The sequence below is a fragment of the Crinia signifera genome, chromosome 4 (assembly GCF_055691185.1).
Source record: "Crinia signifera chromosome 4, ASM5569118v1, whole genome shotgun sequence".
Classification (NCBI taxonomy): Eukaryota; Metazoa; Chordata; class Amphibia; order Anura; family Myobatrachidae; genus Crinia; species Crinia signifera.
The window spans coordinates 8,440,150-8,457,407 of NC_139220.1; the positions used below are offsets into that span (position 1 = coordinate 8,440,150).

At 48.9% G+C, this 17,258-nt stretch overlaps 1 protein-coding gene across 13 annotated transcripts in view; it reads right to left on the reverse strand.

Annotated features, from left to right (window-relative positions):
- ERC1 (ELKS/RAB6-interacting/CAST family member 1) overlaps positions 1-17,258 on the reverse strand; it is a 124,723-nt gene that overhangs the window by 38,769 nt on the left and 68,696 nt on the right. For 10 of the 13 annotated variants that reach the window (XM_083180947.1, XM_083180945.1, XM_083180944.1 and 7 more), the window contains 2 exons: positions 8,097-8,228; positions 985-1,145 (listed from right to left, as the gene is read on the reverse strand). In XM_083180947.1, the coding sequence (XP_083037073.1) occupies positions 985-1,145; positions 8,097-8,228 (293 nt within the window). The remainder of the gene's footprint in view (positions 1-984; positions 1,146-8,096; positions 8,229-17,258) is intronic. The other 3 variants (XM_083180946.1, XM_083180951.1, XM_083180950.1) reach the window with 1 other exon arrangement.

Sequence of the window (17,258 nt, forward strand, 5' to 3'; positions counted from 1 at the left end):
GCGGAATATACCATAGAGGCTGGTGTGGCAGTGGCTGTAACTGTCCCTTATGCAGAGTATACCATACAGGCTGGTGTGGCAGTAGCTGTAACTGCCCCTTATGCAGAGTATACCATACAGGCTGGTGTGGAAGTAGCTGTATCTGTCCCTCGTGCGGAGTATACCATAGAGGCTGGTGTGGCAGTAACTGTCCCTTATTCAGAGTATACCATACAGACTGGTGTGGCAGTAGCTGTAACTGTCCCTTATGCAGAGTATACCATAGAGGCTGGTGTGGCAGTAACTGTCCCTTATGCGGAATATACCATAGAGGCTGGTGTGGCAGTGGCTGTAACTGTCCCTTATGCGGAGTATACCATAAAGGCTGGTGTGGCAGCAGCTGTAACTGTCCCTTATGTGGAGTATACCATACAGACTGGTGTGGCAGTAGCTGTAACTGTCCCTTATGCAGAGTATACCATACAGGCTGGTGTGGCAGCAGCTGTAACTGCCCCTCATGCTGAGCATAACATACATAATACAGTACACTAGAAATGCCTGCTGACCTACGGCTTAACCCAGTGTGCCGGAAACGCCTGCCGACCTACGGTCTCTACCCCGGTATGTCATTACTTTTCACTCATTTGCCTGTAAGCGAATGGGGCTGCAGAAGCGCCTCGTCCTGTCTATGTACCATTACTCCTGGCAGTAAAGTTGTTGATATGTAATAAGCTGTTTGCCAGCATATAGCGGTGGCCTGATCCAACAATTATAAGAACAGTGATTACAAAATCACAAGGAACTGGGCCCAGCGCTGAGGCCCCACATCTCCTCCTGTGACATCTCCAAAGCACTCGTTGTTGGAAGACTTATTAGTTAAGCATTGCTACAGCCACAGAGCACGCCCCCCCCCCCCCCCCCACCCCACCACGCACGTTGGAATGTTTAATACACTTTACACACACAAACAAAAAAGTCAGGCTATTTGTGTGCAAACTCCCTTACTTCATCTCCAACACCTCCTCCAGGTGTTTGCGCCGCTCTGCCCGCAGGCTGGTGAGATGGATCTCTTTTTCCGCCAGCGACTGCTGGGTGGAAGACAGCTTCGCCTTCATAGACTCCAGCTCCTGTTTCACCTTCTCCATCGCCATCATCAGCTCCTCAACCTTACAAAGGAAAGAGAGAAATCATTAAAAACAGATTTCATTGACAAGCAGAGCGAAACAGACATCGTAACCCGCCGCACAACATAAGGTGGCGAAACGGAGGTCTGTGATCTTACCACCGGCGCTGTGCTCTTCAGCCAAGCTTCTACATCATAAGTACTGTTGTGTATTTATATTAGCCTTCCACACACTCTCTGGGCACAGTTATAGAATACGCAGAGCCGCGTGGTATTTTTTTTACAAAAATTTGTTTATCATTTTTGAATATTTTTCACAATTTGTGCAAAAAAAAAAAAAAAGTAAATATTGTAATGGTGGCTGAAAGTGAACAGCGACGCAGGAAACCAATTATACGCCTGCTCGTAAAAAGATATTCCTGCGAAAGAAACAGGAACACATGAGAGGCAGTGTCTGATTGGCCCCCTATGGTCAGGTGAGCAAAATTTCTGGCGCATCAAAAAAAAATAAAAAAAATAAACATAAAAAAAAATTATAAAAAGAAGTAAAAAAAAAAGAAAAAAAAAAAGGAGAATTCCTGCATTAAACGCAGTTTAAAAATACATTTTACAAGGAAAAATGAAAAAGCAGAGGACGCTGCCCTTTCCACTACAAACGTCGGTGTTTCTTTAAGCCTCCAGTCAGCCCGTACAGCTTACAGAGGTTGGAAGAACCCCCCGCCTGCCCACACACAGAACAAGAGGGCGTCTCAGCGCTACCATAATAACCCGATGATTATGAGGTAATTATAATTAGAGAGGACTCTGGTTCCTACATGCCAAGGTCAGTCAGTGAATAAGGGTTTAGTCTGTAAAAGTGAGCACTTGTCTTTTTTCCATGCAGCCAGAGCGAATTTCCAACAGCGCCCCTCACTTATCCCATGAGTGAAGTGGGATAATGAGGAGTCGGATGATTTCAGCCCCCCCCAGGTACATGAAGACAGAAAAGGGCCCTGTCTGATCATATGGGGTCCGTTCTGACCTCACCACTTAATTGGTCAGGAACGTCAGTAGCAGGTGGAATATGGCACGGCGCACGCACTATACGGCAGGGTGGGGCCGTCACAGGCGCCCGGCGCGTCTCCCCGGACAGCGCAGGCACAGAGGGAAAAAATGAGCAGCAATAACAGCAGATAACCTCCATGGAGTAAGTGACGTTAGAGAGAGACGTACGATGCTATGGAACCAAGCAGAAGATTTGAGGCCGGCTATGTAGGCCTCAGTTTAGGGACAGAAAACACTGGGGCAGCACCGACGGCGTCTGTTACGGTAAACAGTCTGGATTTATGGCATCCTTGCGATTCGTCGCCCAAGTGATTATATAACCGGACAAATCAGATTTTGTTAAGAAGATCGGGTTTGTGTCGTTCCCGAATGATCCGAAAGCCAATTTTCTCAATGACATCGTTGATTGTTTTAACTGGACGCAGAACGGATCAGACAGATGTCGCAGATGTTACGCAGCGGTACTAGACCAATTCAGAAGTTGTAAGGAGCCTCAGACATTCTGGGGTTTACAGATGAGAATAAAGTTCTGGCTAAGAACACGGGCGTGCGGCAAAATGTATGTTTGGCCTGTTGTAATACGACGAATTACGAGAAACAAATAAAAAAAACTTTACTGCAAAAATATCCCTGAAAGGTGAAGAAGATTAGGAATCTATGGGGCAGATGTATTAAGCTTTAACAAGAGATAAATGCAAGGGTGATAAGGAGAGATAAAAGTCCAGCCAATCACCAGCTAACTGCCATGTTACAGCCTGTGTTTGAAAAAAGTCAGTAAGTAGCTGATTGGTTGGACGTTTATCTCTCCTTATCACCCTTGCATTTATCTCTTGTTAAGGCTTAATACATCTGCCCCCTAGAGCTGTGCCAGCTGTTGTGGAACTATAAGTCCCAGCCAGCTGTGCCAACAGGACGAGAGAACGATCTGCAGCCTATGATAGCACTGCAAAGATTTAGAGTAGTAAATTCTATATTTTGGGCACATTCGGCAGAAGGCAAAAGGATTTTTATATGTGTAAAGGTCGGACAAGGAGAGGCAGAGCTGGCAGAAGGCAGAGTCTGGGCAAGCACACAAGCTCCTTGGACTGCTCAAGGGCTTGGTGGAACTTTCAGTCTGCAATATGCAGAAGGGTCTGGTGGTCACTCTGGGGAGGTGGAAGAAAAGACCCCCCTGGAAATGCTTGTTCCTCTCTTAACCCGTCACCTCCTCATCACATTCTCGGAGCCGCCCCAGAAACACACCGCGGGATTACCAGAGCAGCAAGTGCCCGGAGATTCCTGGGAAATTAATCAGCCATCGGGCTGCTGGCGGGGACATTAGTCTCGCAGGAACTTGCCGGAATGCAAAGTGTTAAAGGCTCATTTTCATCTGGAAGAATTACCAGGTTCAGCGACTCTGTGGCCCCGACTGATGTAATGATCTGAGCGTACAATGTCGCCGCTTTGTTTTTTTCCAAGCGACCACCGGGCAGCGCCATAAGTGACTGACAGAGTCAAGTAATTAGTAATCTGTCCCCTCCCCAGCGCGATTAGCAAGTCGAATTAAAAATAAAGCGATCCAATAAAGATTGGGATAAACTTACATTTTAATCTGTAAGATCTCATTAAGTCTGCAGAAAGCCGGAGCGTTTACAAAACAAATCACATCCGCGCAAATGCTTCAATGAAACGTCCGCTGCTCCCGGCTCCCCCCTGCCAAAAGGAAAGGGAAGGCGGCCAAGGAAATCGGAGATAGAGGGAATGGAGCTGGAGAGGGTACCGGCGTGCCAAATAGCCCGTGACTTATTACTGCACTGAACAGGTAATCCGTGCATCGGAATATTAACGGCTGACATGCACCGGCTGCCCCATAATTCACTTACTGTACATACAGGCGGCTCGGCGGCTAGTGGCGCCTCTCGCCAAGGGTGCATTGTGTCGCTGGGGGATGGCGAGCTCACGGTCACTGGACAAAGTAAGCATAGGACTCCATGGAAGTTTCATAGACCGCTAAACATATGCCGGCAAACTGCGACTTCTAAGCTACGAAGAACTACAAGTCCCAGCAATACTTGCCTATAAGTAACGGCGGGAAAACCAGAGGCGGGTGCTCAATGGTGTAAGAAAGCTAGTTACGAGGCCTAACCGATAGGACTCGTCTGCGGCTCTATGGCGCAGAGCAGTCGCCGGTGATTAACCGCCATCCACCGCGCCAAACCCCGTCCGTGCGCGCCCCTGCCAAGTCTCCGGTCACATCAGCAGCTTCTACCTCGGCGGCTTAATTAAGTAAGAGATATCCCGGAGTCTGCAATTACCCGCGACTGGCGCGCGGCGGGGAACTGGGTCCTGGCCAAACTCATTGTACAGATCTACTCTGAGCGGGTACATTAATAAGTAGGAGATCTCCGCTCACGCCAGAGAAGAATTTATACGGAGAGACGGGCACAGCGCCCACAATCACCAGTCAGCGGCATCATTTACAATGAAAAGGCTACTGAAATACACACACGCATACATACATACATACATACATACACACACACACACACACACACACACACACACAATGAAAGAAAAATAAATTGCAACATTTTCATGATACTTCTCTTTGTAACTTTGTTAAAGTGTAAAGTACAACAAAGTATTTCCTTCCTCCCCTACGACAAACAGCAAGACGCAGAGGGCGGCACCAGGACAGTGGGTAAGAGGCGCAGATGTAACACAAAAGCTCACACGACAGTGTACAGGAAGCTGCTGCGGCCGTGGTTAGCGAAAGCAACACCGCTCCGATAAAGGTGATCGCAGTGAGTTTGCATGTTCTCCCTCTGCCTCTGTTCCTTCCCCCAGGGCCCTGACGGGATCCGGAGGATAGGTAGACAATCAATGGGTCGACATCATATGGTTGAAATGTCGTCAGAAAAGGTTGACACAAGCAAAAGATCGACATACGAAAAGGCAAATGTGAATTTTTCCTGTTTTATTTTTTTACTTACTCATACTTTACCGTCCACACGGACTCTGATGGGAAGTGCACCGAGTGCCGTGGTAGCGGAGCGAGACAATTGGATCAAAGTTTGGCAGGATAAGCGAGCCGTGCACGGGCTCAGGTGTCGACATGGACACACAAAAAAATAATAATGCCTGTCTACCTTTTCATATGTCGACCTCATGCAATGTCGGCCTTTTAGTGTTGACCCATTGACGCGATGATCCATAGCTATCCTGACACGGCAGCAGAAGGACGGAAGCAGTGGTTCCCAAACAGTCCAGGTGTTAAGGATATCCATGATTAACCACTGGTGACTTAGTCTGTGTATACTCGCAGCCCATCAAACAGGTAAAAAGCTGCACATTCGTCCTCTGTTTGAGTATACCAGGCCTGGCCAACCTGTGGCTCTCCAGATGTTGTCAAACTACAAATCCCATCATGCCTTGCCACAGTTTTGCTATAAGGGAGTGTTAAAACGGTGGCAAGGTATGCTGGGATTTGTAGTTTCACAACATCTGTCCTGGATTTTACCATCTGTGTACAAGCAGGGATATCCAATACAGCCTGGACTGTTGGGATGCCTTGATGGCAGAGTTTGGGCAGGATCGTTAGCTAGGAGACTGCAAGCACATCACCAGAGCAGCACCTGGAACCGGGAGGTCACAGTGGCGTGCAGACTGCTAGTAACAGGGGCGATTTGGTAAAACAAGGGAGGATAATATATTTGGGGATGACAGGGCAGCTGGGGGGTCTCTGGGGCACAGGGGGGCAAAGACCGGAGAAGGCGGTTTGGGGGGAAATGAAAGCACAGCAGGTACGGCATGGGGTGGTCATCGTACCTTGCACCATTTAAAGGCGGGATGGCCGGCGGCATCATGCAGCGGATCACAGGGCGGCTTCGGATGGGCAGTGAGAGAAACACAAGAGAGGAGGGAAGCATGCCATTACATGAGCATCTTACACGAATGAGCCGAGCACCTGCCCTGCAGCCCCTTCCCCCTGAGAGAGGCACAGCAATGGGGAGGGGCTCCACCGGGACCCAAAATGCTGTGCAGCAGCCGTATTACCCCTTAGGCAACCCAGACTCCTGCCCAGGGCTCAGTGGGCACAGAACGAGCACAGTTCTTGCCAGCTGTTCCATATATACACAGGTCAGAAAATTCACAACCGCATTTTGTGCCCCGGCAGTGGTCATGGTGGCGATGGTCACTGCGGCCAGCGCTGCGCTGAGGGAGGGTGCTACGCGAGCTGGTGCATAAAGCAGGGAAGGTGGCAGACATCACTCTAACAAGTCAGCCATTCAGGACCCTCACACACGACAGGAGCAACAAATGATTTGCTGAGGAAACAACTATGTTATTCTGAACATATATCTCATGGATAAGCTGCACTCTGAGGAGGAAAGAGTGAAGAATGTATCTATGTATAATGTAATGTGTGACTGGATAGGCTGCGCTCTCAGTGATGTCACTGGTTACTAGTGACTGGATAGGCTGCGCTCTCAGTGATGTCACTGGCTCCTAGTGACTGGATAGGCTGCACTCTCAGTGATGTCACTGGCTCCTAGTGACTGGATAGGCTGCATTCTCAGTGATGTCACTGGTTACTAGTGACTGGATAGGCTGCACTCTCTGTGATGTCAATGGTTACTAGTGACTGGATAGGATGCACTCTCAGTGATGTTACTGGCTCCTAGTGACTGGATAGGATGCACTCAGTGATGTCACTGGCTCCTAATGACTGGATAGGCTGCACTCTCAGTGATGTCACTAGATCCTAGTGACTGGATAGGCTGCGCTCTCAGTGATGTCACTGGTTCCTAGTGACTGGATAGGCTGCACTCTCAGTGATGTCACTGGTTACTAGTGACTGGATAGGATGCACTCTCAGTGATGTTACTGGCTCCTAGTGACTGGATAGGATGCACTCAGTGATGTCACTGGCTCCTAATGACTGGATAATCTGCACTCTCAGTGACATCACTAGGTCCTAGTGACTGGATAGGCTGCGCTCTCAGTGATGTCACTGGTTCCTAGTGACTGGATAGGCTGCGCTCTCAGTGATGTCACTGGTTCCTAGTGACTGGATAGGCTGCGCTCTGTGAGGTCACTGGTTCCTAGTGACTGGATAGGCTGCACTCTCAGTGATGTCACCATACCTAGTGGATGGATAAGCTGCACTCTTTAGAATGTAAAACTCTCACGAGCAGGGCCCTTTCCCCTCATGTGCTTTTGCTTCTCTTACTTAGACCATCATCTCCCTACAATGGCACCTAGCCCTCGGTTTCTGCCACCATGATACTTCTCTCTGTGTCCTGTCCGCTGATGCAGTTGTTTATATACCATGTACTTGTCCTACATTGTCTTGTACTTTAAGTTGTGTTTTCTTGTTTTGCTTATTTGTTTATGTACGTCGTTAGGTCGAACCATTAAGGTGCCCATACACTTTACAATTATTGTATACAATATCGCATCTCGGTTTTGCAATGAGATGAGATTTAGTACAAAAAGTATGTGCTGCACATACTTTTTGTACTAGATCTCATCACAAAACTGAGATGCGATATTGTATACAATAATTGTAACGTGTATGGGCACCCTTATTTATTTATTATTTACAGCTTATATAGTGCAGCAGATTGCATTGCGGTTTACAACTGATGTGCCGTCATATAAATAAAAAATAGTAACAATAATCATCATCGCAACAGGGTAAGAGACCCTCTCAGTGATGTCACTAGCTCCTAGTGACTGGATAGGCTGCACTCTCAGTGATGTCACTGGCTCCTAGTGACTGCATTGGCTGCACTCTCAGTGATGTCACTGGTTCCTACACAACTCACAGGCTGAAGGCCTTCTCCACTGTAAGCAGGTATATATGCTCTCAACAGGCCAAGCTAAATTAAACATTTGACCCATGACGGGCCATTAAGGCCTGGGGCCCATGCAGGGTTTGCAGTAGATGAGGGACACAGTGGCTGACCTGCTTCTGGTAGTTGGTCCTTGCAGATTCTTCTTGGGCCAGAACCATTTCCCGCTCTGCCGTGATCTGTACGCTCTCCCGGAGAGCCTCCTCCAGTTCCTCGATGCGATCGTCCTTCTGGCGCATGACGTCCTACAGAAAGGAAGGCAGACTCTGTGAGGCCAAACGGAGGTCAAAAAGGCAGAGGAGGCCAAGAAGGAAACGTTGAGCACAAGTCTTCAGGAAGAGCAGCCAACAGTTGGGCAGCAGAAGAGGTGGTTATCAGAGAAGCAGAGAAGGTTAATCAGTGTTAGAGCAGCTATGGAAGCAGAAGATGCCGGTTACTTGTTGCAGAGACAGAAGAGCCTAACAGAGGCTGTCATTTCAGAGGAAGATGGTGTATGCTGAAGATTTAAGGCAAGAAAGGGAGAGTCCAGGCAATATCCTAAGGCATCACGTTGTCTGCATGCGGATCAAAGCGGAGACAAAGGAGACGTCTTGGGAGACGCACTGGCCGGTCTTGCAGAGGAGGTACATAGGAAGGAGGCAAGCGTATGGCAGTAGGTGACAGCAGCAGGTGCAGGATAGTGATGTTAGCAGAAGAGATTAGACGGCAGCCAGGACGGGTGATCTGGAGCGGGTTAGTTTGCAGCGGTTAGTAAAAGCGGATTGTTTGTGCGTAAATAAACTTCTGGATTCTGTTTATGTTGCTCGCTGGCCACATCCTGATAAAAAAGGCATAAAACAGCGAGGACAGACTCAGCAACCCCTGCATGTGCTGCTGGGACAACAGCCACCACGGCCAAACTTGCCCTGTTCCATCACAAACAAACAGAGGTTTTATTGTTGTGACGCACGAAGCCTGCGGCCCCCATTCGGAATAAGAGGCTACGTTCTCTCACGCAGAGCTGCTGATCCGTACATATAGCACAGAGGCCTAACGTCTTACAGAAGCCGTGTTCCCCTCGCTGGCAGATTGTGGCCACATCCCCGCTGGGACTCCCCACTGACAAACACAGAATACCAGATGGCGGGCACGGGCAGCGGCGGCCAAGTCTGGCGCAGATTAGTCTTCCTTAAACTTTAAAAACTTTACAGGCGAAACCGATTCCTGCAGTTATCAAACAAGTTAGCGAAATGGCGCATCCAGCGCGGAGGCAGCAAATCAGCCGGACTGGTTTAAACCCCCACAAGAAACCGAACCACAAAATGCAGAGAGATGGTATTCAGATATACTTTATTGATATTATATTACATATATTGCTGATACATATGCTATGAGAGAGCACATGCGTGCCTTGGTGGGGTAAGACCTACACCTCTCTGATTCGCCATTGTCCAGACCCAACGAGGTCTTGGACATCGGTCTCGCTTGGCCCGAATCGATGTGCGGATGTCTCTTGCCCCATGGGCTCCTTATTATCCAGCAGGCTGAGGAGTTAGTAGACAGGGAGGAGATGTTCTCCCCATACATTAGGCCCCGACTTCCCCTGAGCTCCCCCGGCAGTTCCCCGGGAGAGCTTGATATGCCAGCACCGGGAGAGCAGGGTCCGGGGGAGCTGCAGGCGGGGTAGCGGGCAGGGTCCATGGAAGAGGCAGACGGGGATGGGGGCCAGAGAGCAGAGTCCGGTCCCTGCGGGAGAATAGAGCTATCAGCCAATCAGCGGCCGTCCAGCCTTTTGAATAGGATTTTTTTTTCTATTCTCCCGACGCTCCCCCAGACTCTGCTCTGTCAGGTCTGCTCAGGTCCCCGCCTGCCGCTACATCACCTGCAGCTCCCTGGACCGGACCCTACTCTCCGCTCCCCGCTCCCCCGGACCTCGCTCCCTGCTGCACTGATGGCTGCACATAAGATTTATCTTATGTGTAGACCGTCCAACCTCCGGATCTGATCCGATGCACACTATGCAATTTCACCCGATTTCTTGGTCCGATCCTCCAGAATCGGGTGAAATCGGGCGTAGTGTATGGGGGCCTTAAACTTCCAACCAATCAGCTCCTAACAGCCATGTTACAGGCTGTGTTTGAAAAATTACTGATTGGAACTGTATCTCTCTCCAGAGCTTAGCACACATGGCGAACTGGGGAACCGCATGGATCTGGCAAACAGCACACAAAGCACATAGGGCTATTTGTTTTATAGCAACAACTTTGCGCCCAATCAAAACTCATTCTCTTGTTCTGGCGGAGTTCTGTATGAGGTCACCAATTATATCGGTAAAGAAAAAAACTACAACTCCCAGCATGCTCTTGAAGCGAGGATAATTGGGCGTACATTTAATGTGCATAGTTTATCAGTCACTTATTACTTAAAGGGGTTTGTTCTGGCTCAGGCGGCACGGTACACATACAGTGTCCGTGTCAACTTAAGTCGACAGACACACAAAAAACATGAAAAACTCATGTTGACTGATGCTTGTGTCGACATAATGACCATGTCGACCTATTTCATTAGTGACAGCAAGGCCGCGCTTATCAGCAGGCCCAGCCTTCCACCAATCAGCTTGCTGATGGCCACTTACAGTCTGACTTTAGGCTGGGAGGCAGGAATAAAATGCTGTACTGTGATTGGTGGATAGCTCCAGCTTGATGATTGGTGGATAGCTCCAGCTCGATGATTGGTGGATAGCTCTAGGCAATCAGCATGCTGACAATCATTCAATGACTTTCGGCGGGCAATAGGGTCAGTCAGCAAAAGAAGCAAGATGGAGTCAGCCACCCATGGCTATCAGGGATCAATGGGTAAAGTATCCAGACTCTACTGCATGTCATGGTCTTCAGCGGATGCAGTAAAAATATATATATATATATATATATATATATATATATATATATATATATATATATATATATATATATATATATATATATATATATATATATATATATATATATATATATATATATATATATATATATAGACGCGTGCAGGGGATAGACTATGTAGGGAAATATGGCAGCATTCACGGTGCAACTCATGAAAATTATTTTCAGCTTGCAAGAACTCCGGAAATACAAAATGCTGTTCTAGACGTAGGTCCCTGTTGAACTTGGATAACTGTTCTTCAATCAACCATCTCATCTCAGGTAACTTGCTCCACATCCCCCCCACCCACCAGACGACTCCAGCCAGCCGCCTGATCAGGAATCTGCCGCTTGGGCTCTCGAGTCCGACTACAGGGGACGCGCAAATGAAACCCAGATGTCGGATCTGGAGTGGATTTCTAAGGAAAGGGGCTGGAGAGTTGTTTCCAGGAGAGGAGACGGGATTGTGTTACACGCTCACATGTATTTTTCTATTATTATTAGACGGAAATGGTTTGTGTTAAGCCTTTAAAGAGTGTTTCTCGATGGGTCGGAGCTCTTCGGCGCAGGAAACGCTCTTGTTTGACGACGCAGATTAGACAAAACTGCATCTTCGGGATGTTAGCGGCTGCACCCCGGACAGAGCGCGTCGGCAGTGAGAGGGGGGGGGGGGGTAGATTGGTGAAGACGGACATGTTTAAGCAATAAGCTCAGGTCCCCCTGCAGAGGCGCAGTTAGGAATCATACGCTTTAAACATCTGAATTCTTGGAAGGGGTGAAAAGAGCAGTTAGTATGGTGGTTTACTTAGTTTGGTGGCTTGGGGAGGGGCTTTTTTTTGGGGGGGGGGGGGAAGGGGGGGCCTGTACCTTAATCCCTATGTTACAAACCGCCAAATATAGATCTTGCATTTCTCCGAAACCCAAAGATCAATATTTGCCGCTTAATCCCCTCTGCAATGCCCACTATGGCTGATAAAGAAGACACGCTTACTTTTGACAAGAACGGCCCAAAGCCCCTACCCCACCCCCAAATCCGCTCCCACCAGTGCTACACGGCTTCTATTGTTTGAAGTCATCCATTGTAGTGGTTGTGTCGGCACAGAAACCTCACAGGGAAAGAGGCTGTCAACACTTCCATTAATCTCCATGACATGATCCAGCAGGAGAGGGGAGGCTACAGCGTAATCTCCTGATATACAGCCCCCACGCCAATAACCAGAAACCATTGGGCACTGGAGGGTTCTGTTACTGGCTGCTTAACCTCTCCCCAGTGACTGATCCCTCTCCTCCTGCTGAGAAGATAACGCTGCACTGCTGATGGGGAGTTTGGTGTCTGTGACGCAGGAACCAGCAGAGGTGCCTCGTACCTCAGTGCTGAGACTTGTTCATGGGATACGGTCGTTTTATCGAATGACATTAGGTCGAATGTCATTTGGTCGACCCCACTAGGTCGAATGTGTAAAAAGGTCGACATGGGTTTATGTCAAACTTCCGACTATGTCGACTGCCATTAGGTCGACTGGGGTTAGGTCGAATTGCTCTTTTTTTTTTTTTTTTTGGTGCCGACATGTGACGACAGGCAGTGGTTCATGCCCTACCATCCACTAGGGCGTGGAGGAGGTTATTAAAGCTGTGGCGAGCGAAGCGAGCCACCGTGCCCGAAGCAATGCGAGCGGAGCGAGCGATGCGAGGGTCCGATTCACTATGTCAACAGTGTCCATGTCGACACTGTTGACATTTCGGCCAAAAAAACCCCAAAAAGAGCAATTCGACCTAACCCCAGTTGACCTAATGGCAGTCGACATAGTCGGAAGTTCGACATAAACCCATGTCGACTTTTTTACACATTCGACCTAGTGGGGTCGACCAAATGACATTCGACCTAATGTCATTCGATAAAACGAACCGGTTCCCGCAGTTTATATGTACTGGCCGAGGGCTGACCATCCATTACGATATTCTATCCCCTACATGGCCGTCTAACATGCACAGACCCAAGAAGTCCACGCCATTTTAGAAGCTGCCCCTAGATTGCTAGCTCTTGCGAGTAAAGTCTTGATATGTGTTTTTTTTAAACCATGTTTATAATTGATATATTTCTGTAATGGTTACAGGCTTCATATAGTGCATCATGGGAAACTAAAGGCCCCCATACACCAGAGCGAGAATATTCCCCAAGCGTACAATTGAGGGGTTGTAAAACAAATTGTATGCAGATTGTGTGCAATCGTGCAATGCGCCGTCCCGCGGGTCGAATGGTTGATCATCTGATCAGTAGTGATTGTGAGCCGATTGCTTGTGCTTTGAAGCACATGCTATCAGTCGTTCGGCGGGTCCACCACCTTCACCCACACTCCTATGTCTGTCACCGCCTTCCCCCGCACTCCTTCACCTCGGAGGAGACAGACATTAGTGATCATTTGACCTCTTGCATCTGACGGGGAGCACAGCTACTGTATGTGTTCCCAGCACTTCCGGGTAACGCTGCAGCGCTGTGCTTCCTGTCAGACGCTAGAGGTCAAATATCCTCCGAGGCTTCGAGACCCCTTGGCAATGAGCATAAACCCCTGACAACAAGCACTGACCCCTTGGTTGTATGCAGCAGCTGGATTGTACGATAGATTGTGTGCACATTATGTGTCCAAAAAGCACCAATTCTGCCAGGGAATTGAAGGGAAATCTGGACACAATCATGGTTGTGAGCAGGTCTTTCTGTTGTATGCCAGCTTAGATATGAAGGCACAATGTCTGGTTCGCCCGTAAGAGGGCATTGTGCTCACCAAGTTGCCACAAACCCGCACTGTGGTACATCTGTAACGGGCAGAGGACGCTGGCCAGAGAAACTGCCTCCCAATCGCGTTTTAAGACTGCCGTATTCTCACATTACAGCTGGGACTTGTAGTGCCCCCAGAACTGGAGGACAACAGTTTGTGTAAGCTTTTTCTAAACGTAGTATGGTGGAACGAATGCCCTATGTGGTACCTGGTCACCAATTTCAGCAATGCAGCCACTGACAGCTGAGGTATTCTGGGACATGTAGTCCAGTAGTCAGTGCTGTAAGTTGTAAGCAGTGAGATGGATACAGGAAAAAAGCGTCTTCCAGATTAGAGGAACATTCAGGCACCCTGAGGCGCAGCGGTGGTAAGTCTCTCTCGGGAAGAGCACGGTGCATGGGATCGTAAACTCTATTACGGTGGGGTACTTGTAGAGCAGTCTGCGTTAATTACGGTGGTCTGACATTCGGTCTCTCAGGCCTCTGACATCACCGCGCACCCGTCACACGCACGTTCGTTTCATCACAGGAAACATGTCAAAACAGCTTTTGTGAAATCCTTCAGAAGCTAAAGTAGTGCAAGGCCTGGCCCCTGAGTGACCGTCTCCAAGACCCCTGCTGTTCAGCATTCAACAGACGACACTTCATCCAGGTTCGCTGGTGTCTCCTGGTCCCACAGTGGCGGTCTCTATGCTGCGACTTCCACGGGCGGCTCGGTACAGACCCAGCTCAAACAAGAGACAACCAGTAACACAGTATTTGTCCAAAGTAAACAGGCTGGGTGAGCTGGAGCAGGCCCAAACCACAAACCCTGTGCGGACACCATGGCGGACAGCCAGCTCTGTGATACAAGATGGCCGCCTGCAGGTCCCTCCGTGTGCTCTGTGGCATCCATCCAAACCACCATCTCTCAGGGGCCTGAATTCATCCTTCCAAGCACAACAACCTGAGACACAGAGGCCAAGCACCTAAATTGCAGGCTCTTAGAGAGGGCACGGGGAGCCCCCACTGACTAATTGGAGGCATTTTTCAGGGGCCCTAATCCATCTCTCTCGCATTCGTCTCTGTGAAAGGAACCTCTGTCGCTTCCCTTTTGCCAGACACTAATAGGAAAAGCTTCTAGGATGTTCCTGAAATATTTCCACCAAGAGACTGTGAGGAGTTCAAACTCTTTCTAGCAAGCGGCAGAAACTTCTACCCATCTTTAGGAATTCTTCCACGAACAAAAAAACTCCGGAGATCGCTCAAAGCGAGAACGTTATCCGGCGATTTATTGCGGTGAAAGGTAGTAAAAATGTCCTGCAGTTCCCACTCGGGTGTACACACAATGCAGACAGTGGAAAGTGACAGGACAACATGGCCGCCCTCTGGTTACATAGAGACAATTCAGTAGAGGCAGAAGATGGGCTGGGGTTCGCCCGCTCTGTGCCACGCCCCCCCCCCTCGCCTCTATCCTCTGGAATCCAGAGCGGCCAGCGGGATGTAAGCTGGGAGTGTGTTTATATGGGCGGACGTGCAGATGGCCTGTAAGGGAACATGCTGATTTTATTTTCCGAGGTCTTATAATATCGTGCTATTAATTCTGCCCAAAACCACACAGACCGGAAAGTTCTAAAACGGGGTTTTCGGCGAATGGCCACCAAAACACTAATTTCGGTGGCTGAGGTGACGGATATAAATTATATACGTGTATATATATATATGCACCTATACTGACAAACACTTGTGTGCATTCTCCTCTCAGCATGAGGCGATGATAAAATTGTGTATGTATCCCTCTGTCTCCGCGTCCTGGAGTCTGTACGCGGCGTTTTCTAAAGAAAACAATTTCCCAGAGGCCTTTGTGACCCCTCTTTCTCGCTTTCTGGATTTCTCTGTTCTTTTTGCAAATCCATTTAAATGTATGGAGGAACCTTTTTACCATTAACTTAGCAACGCATCTGAACATGCTCCAAAAACCTGTCTGGGGGGACTGTAGACGGTAGGAGGGGCGTGGGGTGACGAGAGAAACTGGAGCCGAGGCAGGACGGAGGAATAGAGGCGAGAGGATAGTGGGGGACACTTTAGTTGGGGAGGCCCAACTGGGTTAGGGGACTGCACAGAGAGAATAGGGGGCAACTTAAGTAGAGGGAAAGGTGTGTGTGTGAGAAGGAGGGAGGGGGAGGGGCAGTTACAGCGAAGTGGACCCCGCTAGAGTGTCACTTTCTGTATACCGGGGAAAGTCAACACGCAGCGGCTCCACCTGCTGTGGAACTACATATCCTAGCATGCCCTGCAACAGATATAGCATGCACTAATAGCAATACTGCGGTAAGGCATGCTGGGATGTGTAGTTCCACAGCGGCTGGTAGGCGACATGATGATGTCCCGCTGATGTACAGGCAGAGACATGTTGCAGAAGGCATGCGGCAGAGTCCAGCTTAGGAAGAGGCTCTGGGATCAGACCACAGCATTTTCCATTACAGGACAGTGAGTTCGCAGAGCCCACCACAGCCCCCAGAGAGGGGGGGGGGGGGGGGAGAAGGCAGAGGAGAGCTGCCAGAATTCATTACAGCCTCCTTCTGTCTCCCGGCCTGAGCCCTTCTTCATCGCTAAATGAAAATATTCCGTTCAGTACCTGCGGCACATGTGGGATTCGGAAATAGGCTTTAAGGACACCCCTCCCCCATCCATACCCACCCCCCCCCCATACCACCACCGCCACCTCAGATAACCACTAACTATCCACAGAGACCCCTGGAGTGCCGATTTCACCACGAAGATCTGATCTAGAATTTACGGTACTTATGTAGTATCTGGGCGCCCGATTTTCTGATTGTATGCCTTACCTTAAGGCATACAATCAGATGCGATTTGACACGATTTTCGGCAAAATCGCATCCGATATCGCATGCGATGCGATTCTGCATAGGATTCAATGTTAACAAGGTCCTTTTCATTTCCCCACTATCCAAGTCGGCATAGAGTTGATTTTATAAAGCGTGGCGAGCGCAGCGAGGGGATGCGGAAAACATTTTAAGTAATCCGCGGCCCTTCAGGCTCGCTGCGCTCACCACGCTTTATAAAATCAACTCTATGCCGACTTGGATAGTGGGGAAATGAAAAGGACCTTGTTAACATTGAATCCTATGGAAAATCTCATCGGATCGCATGCGATATCAGATGCAATTTTTACGACCCGATTTTAAAATCGGGCGCCCAGATACTACATAAGTACCGAATTTACGTATCAGAGTAAAGAATGTAATCAAGCTGAAATAGTATTATTTACTATAGATCCAAAGTGAGATGTCAGGTCGTTGTTTCATAAAGAGTTACATTTATCCCCCTCACTAATGTCCCACCTGTGCAACCATATAACTCTTAGCCTTTGGCATCACGTATCTGATATACTCTGTGCTGCTGGGAGCCCTGCTCCTCCCACTATATAACTCTCAGTCTGTGGCTTCCTGCTGCCTCCATTCCACTCCTCACATCATGTCACTGCCCCTGTCACATGCAGCCCTGTCCTCACTGACACATCCCTCATCTCCTGATATACTCTGTGCTGCTGGAGACCCTGCTCCTCCCACTATATAACTCTCAGTCTGTGGCTTCCTGCTGCC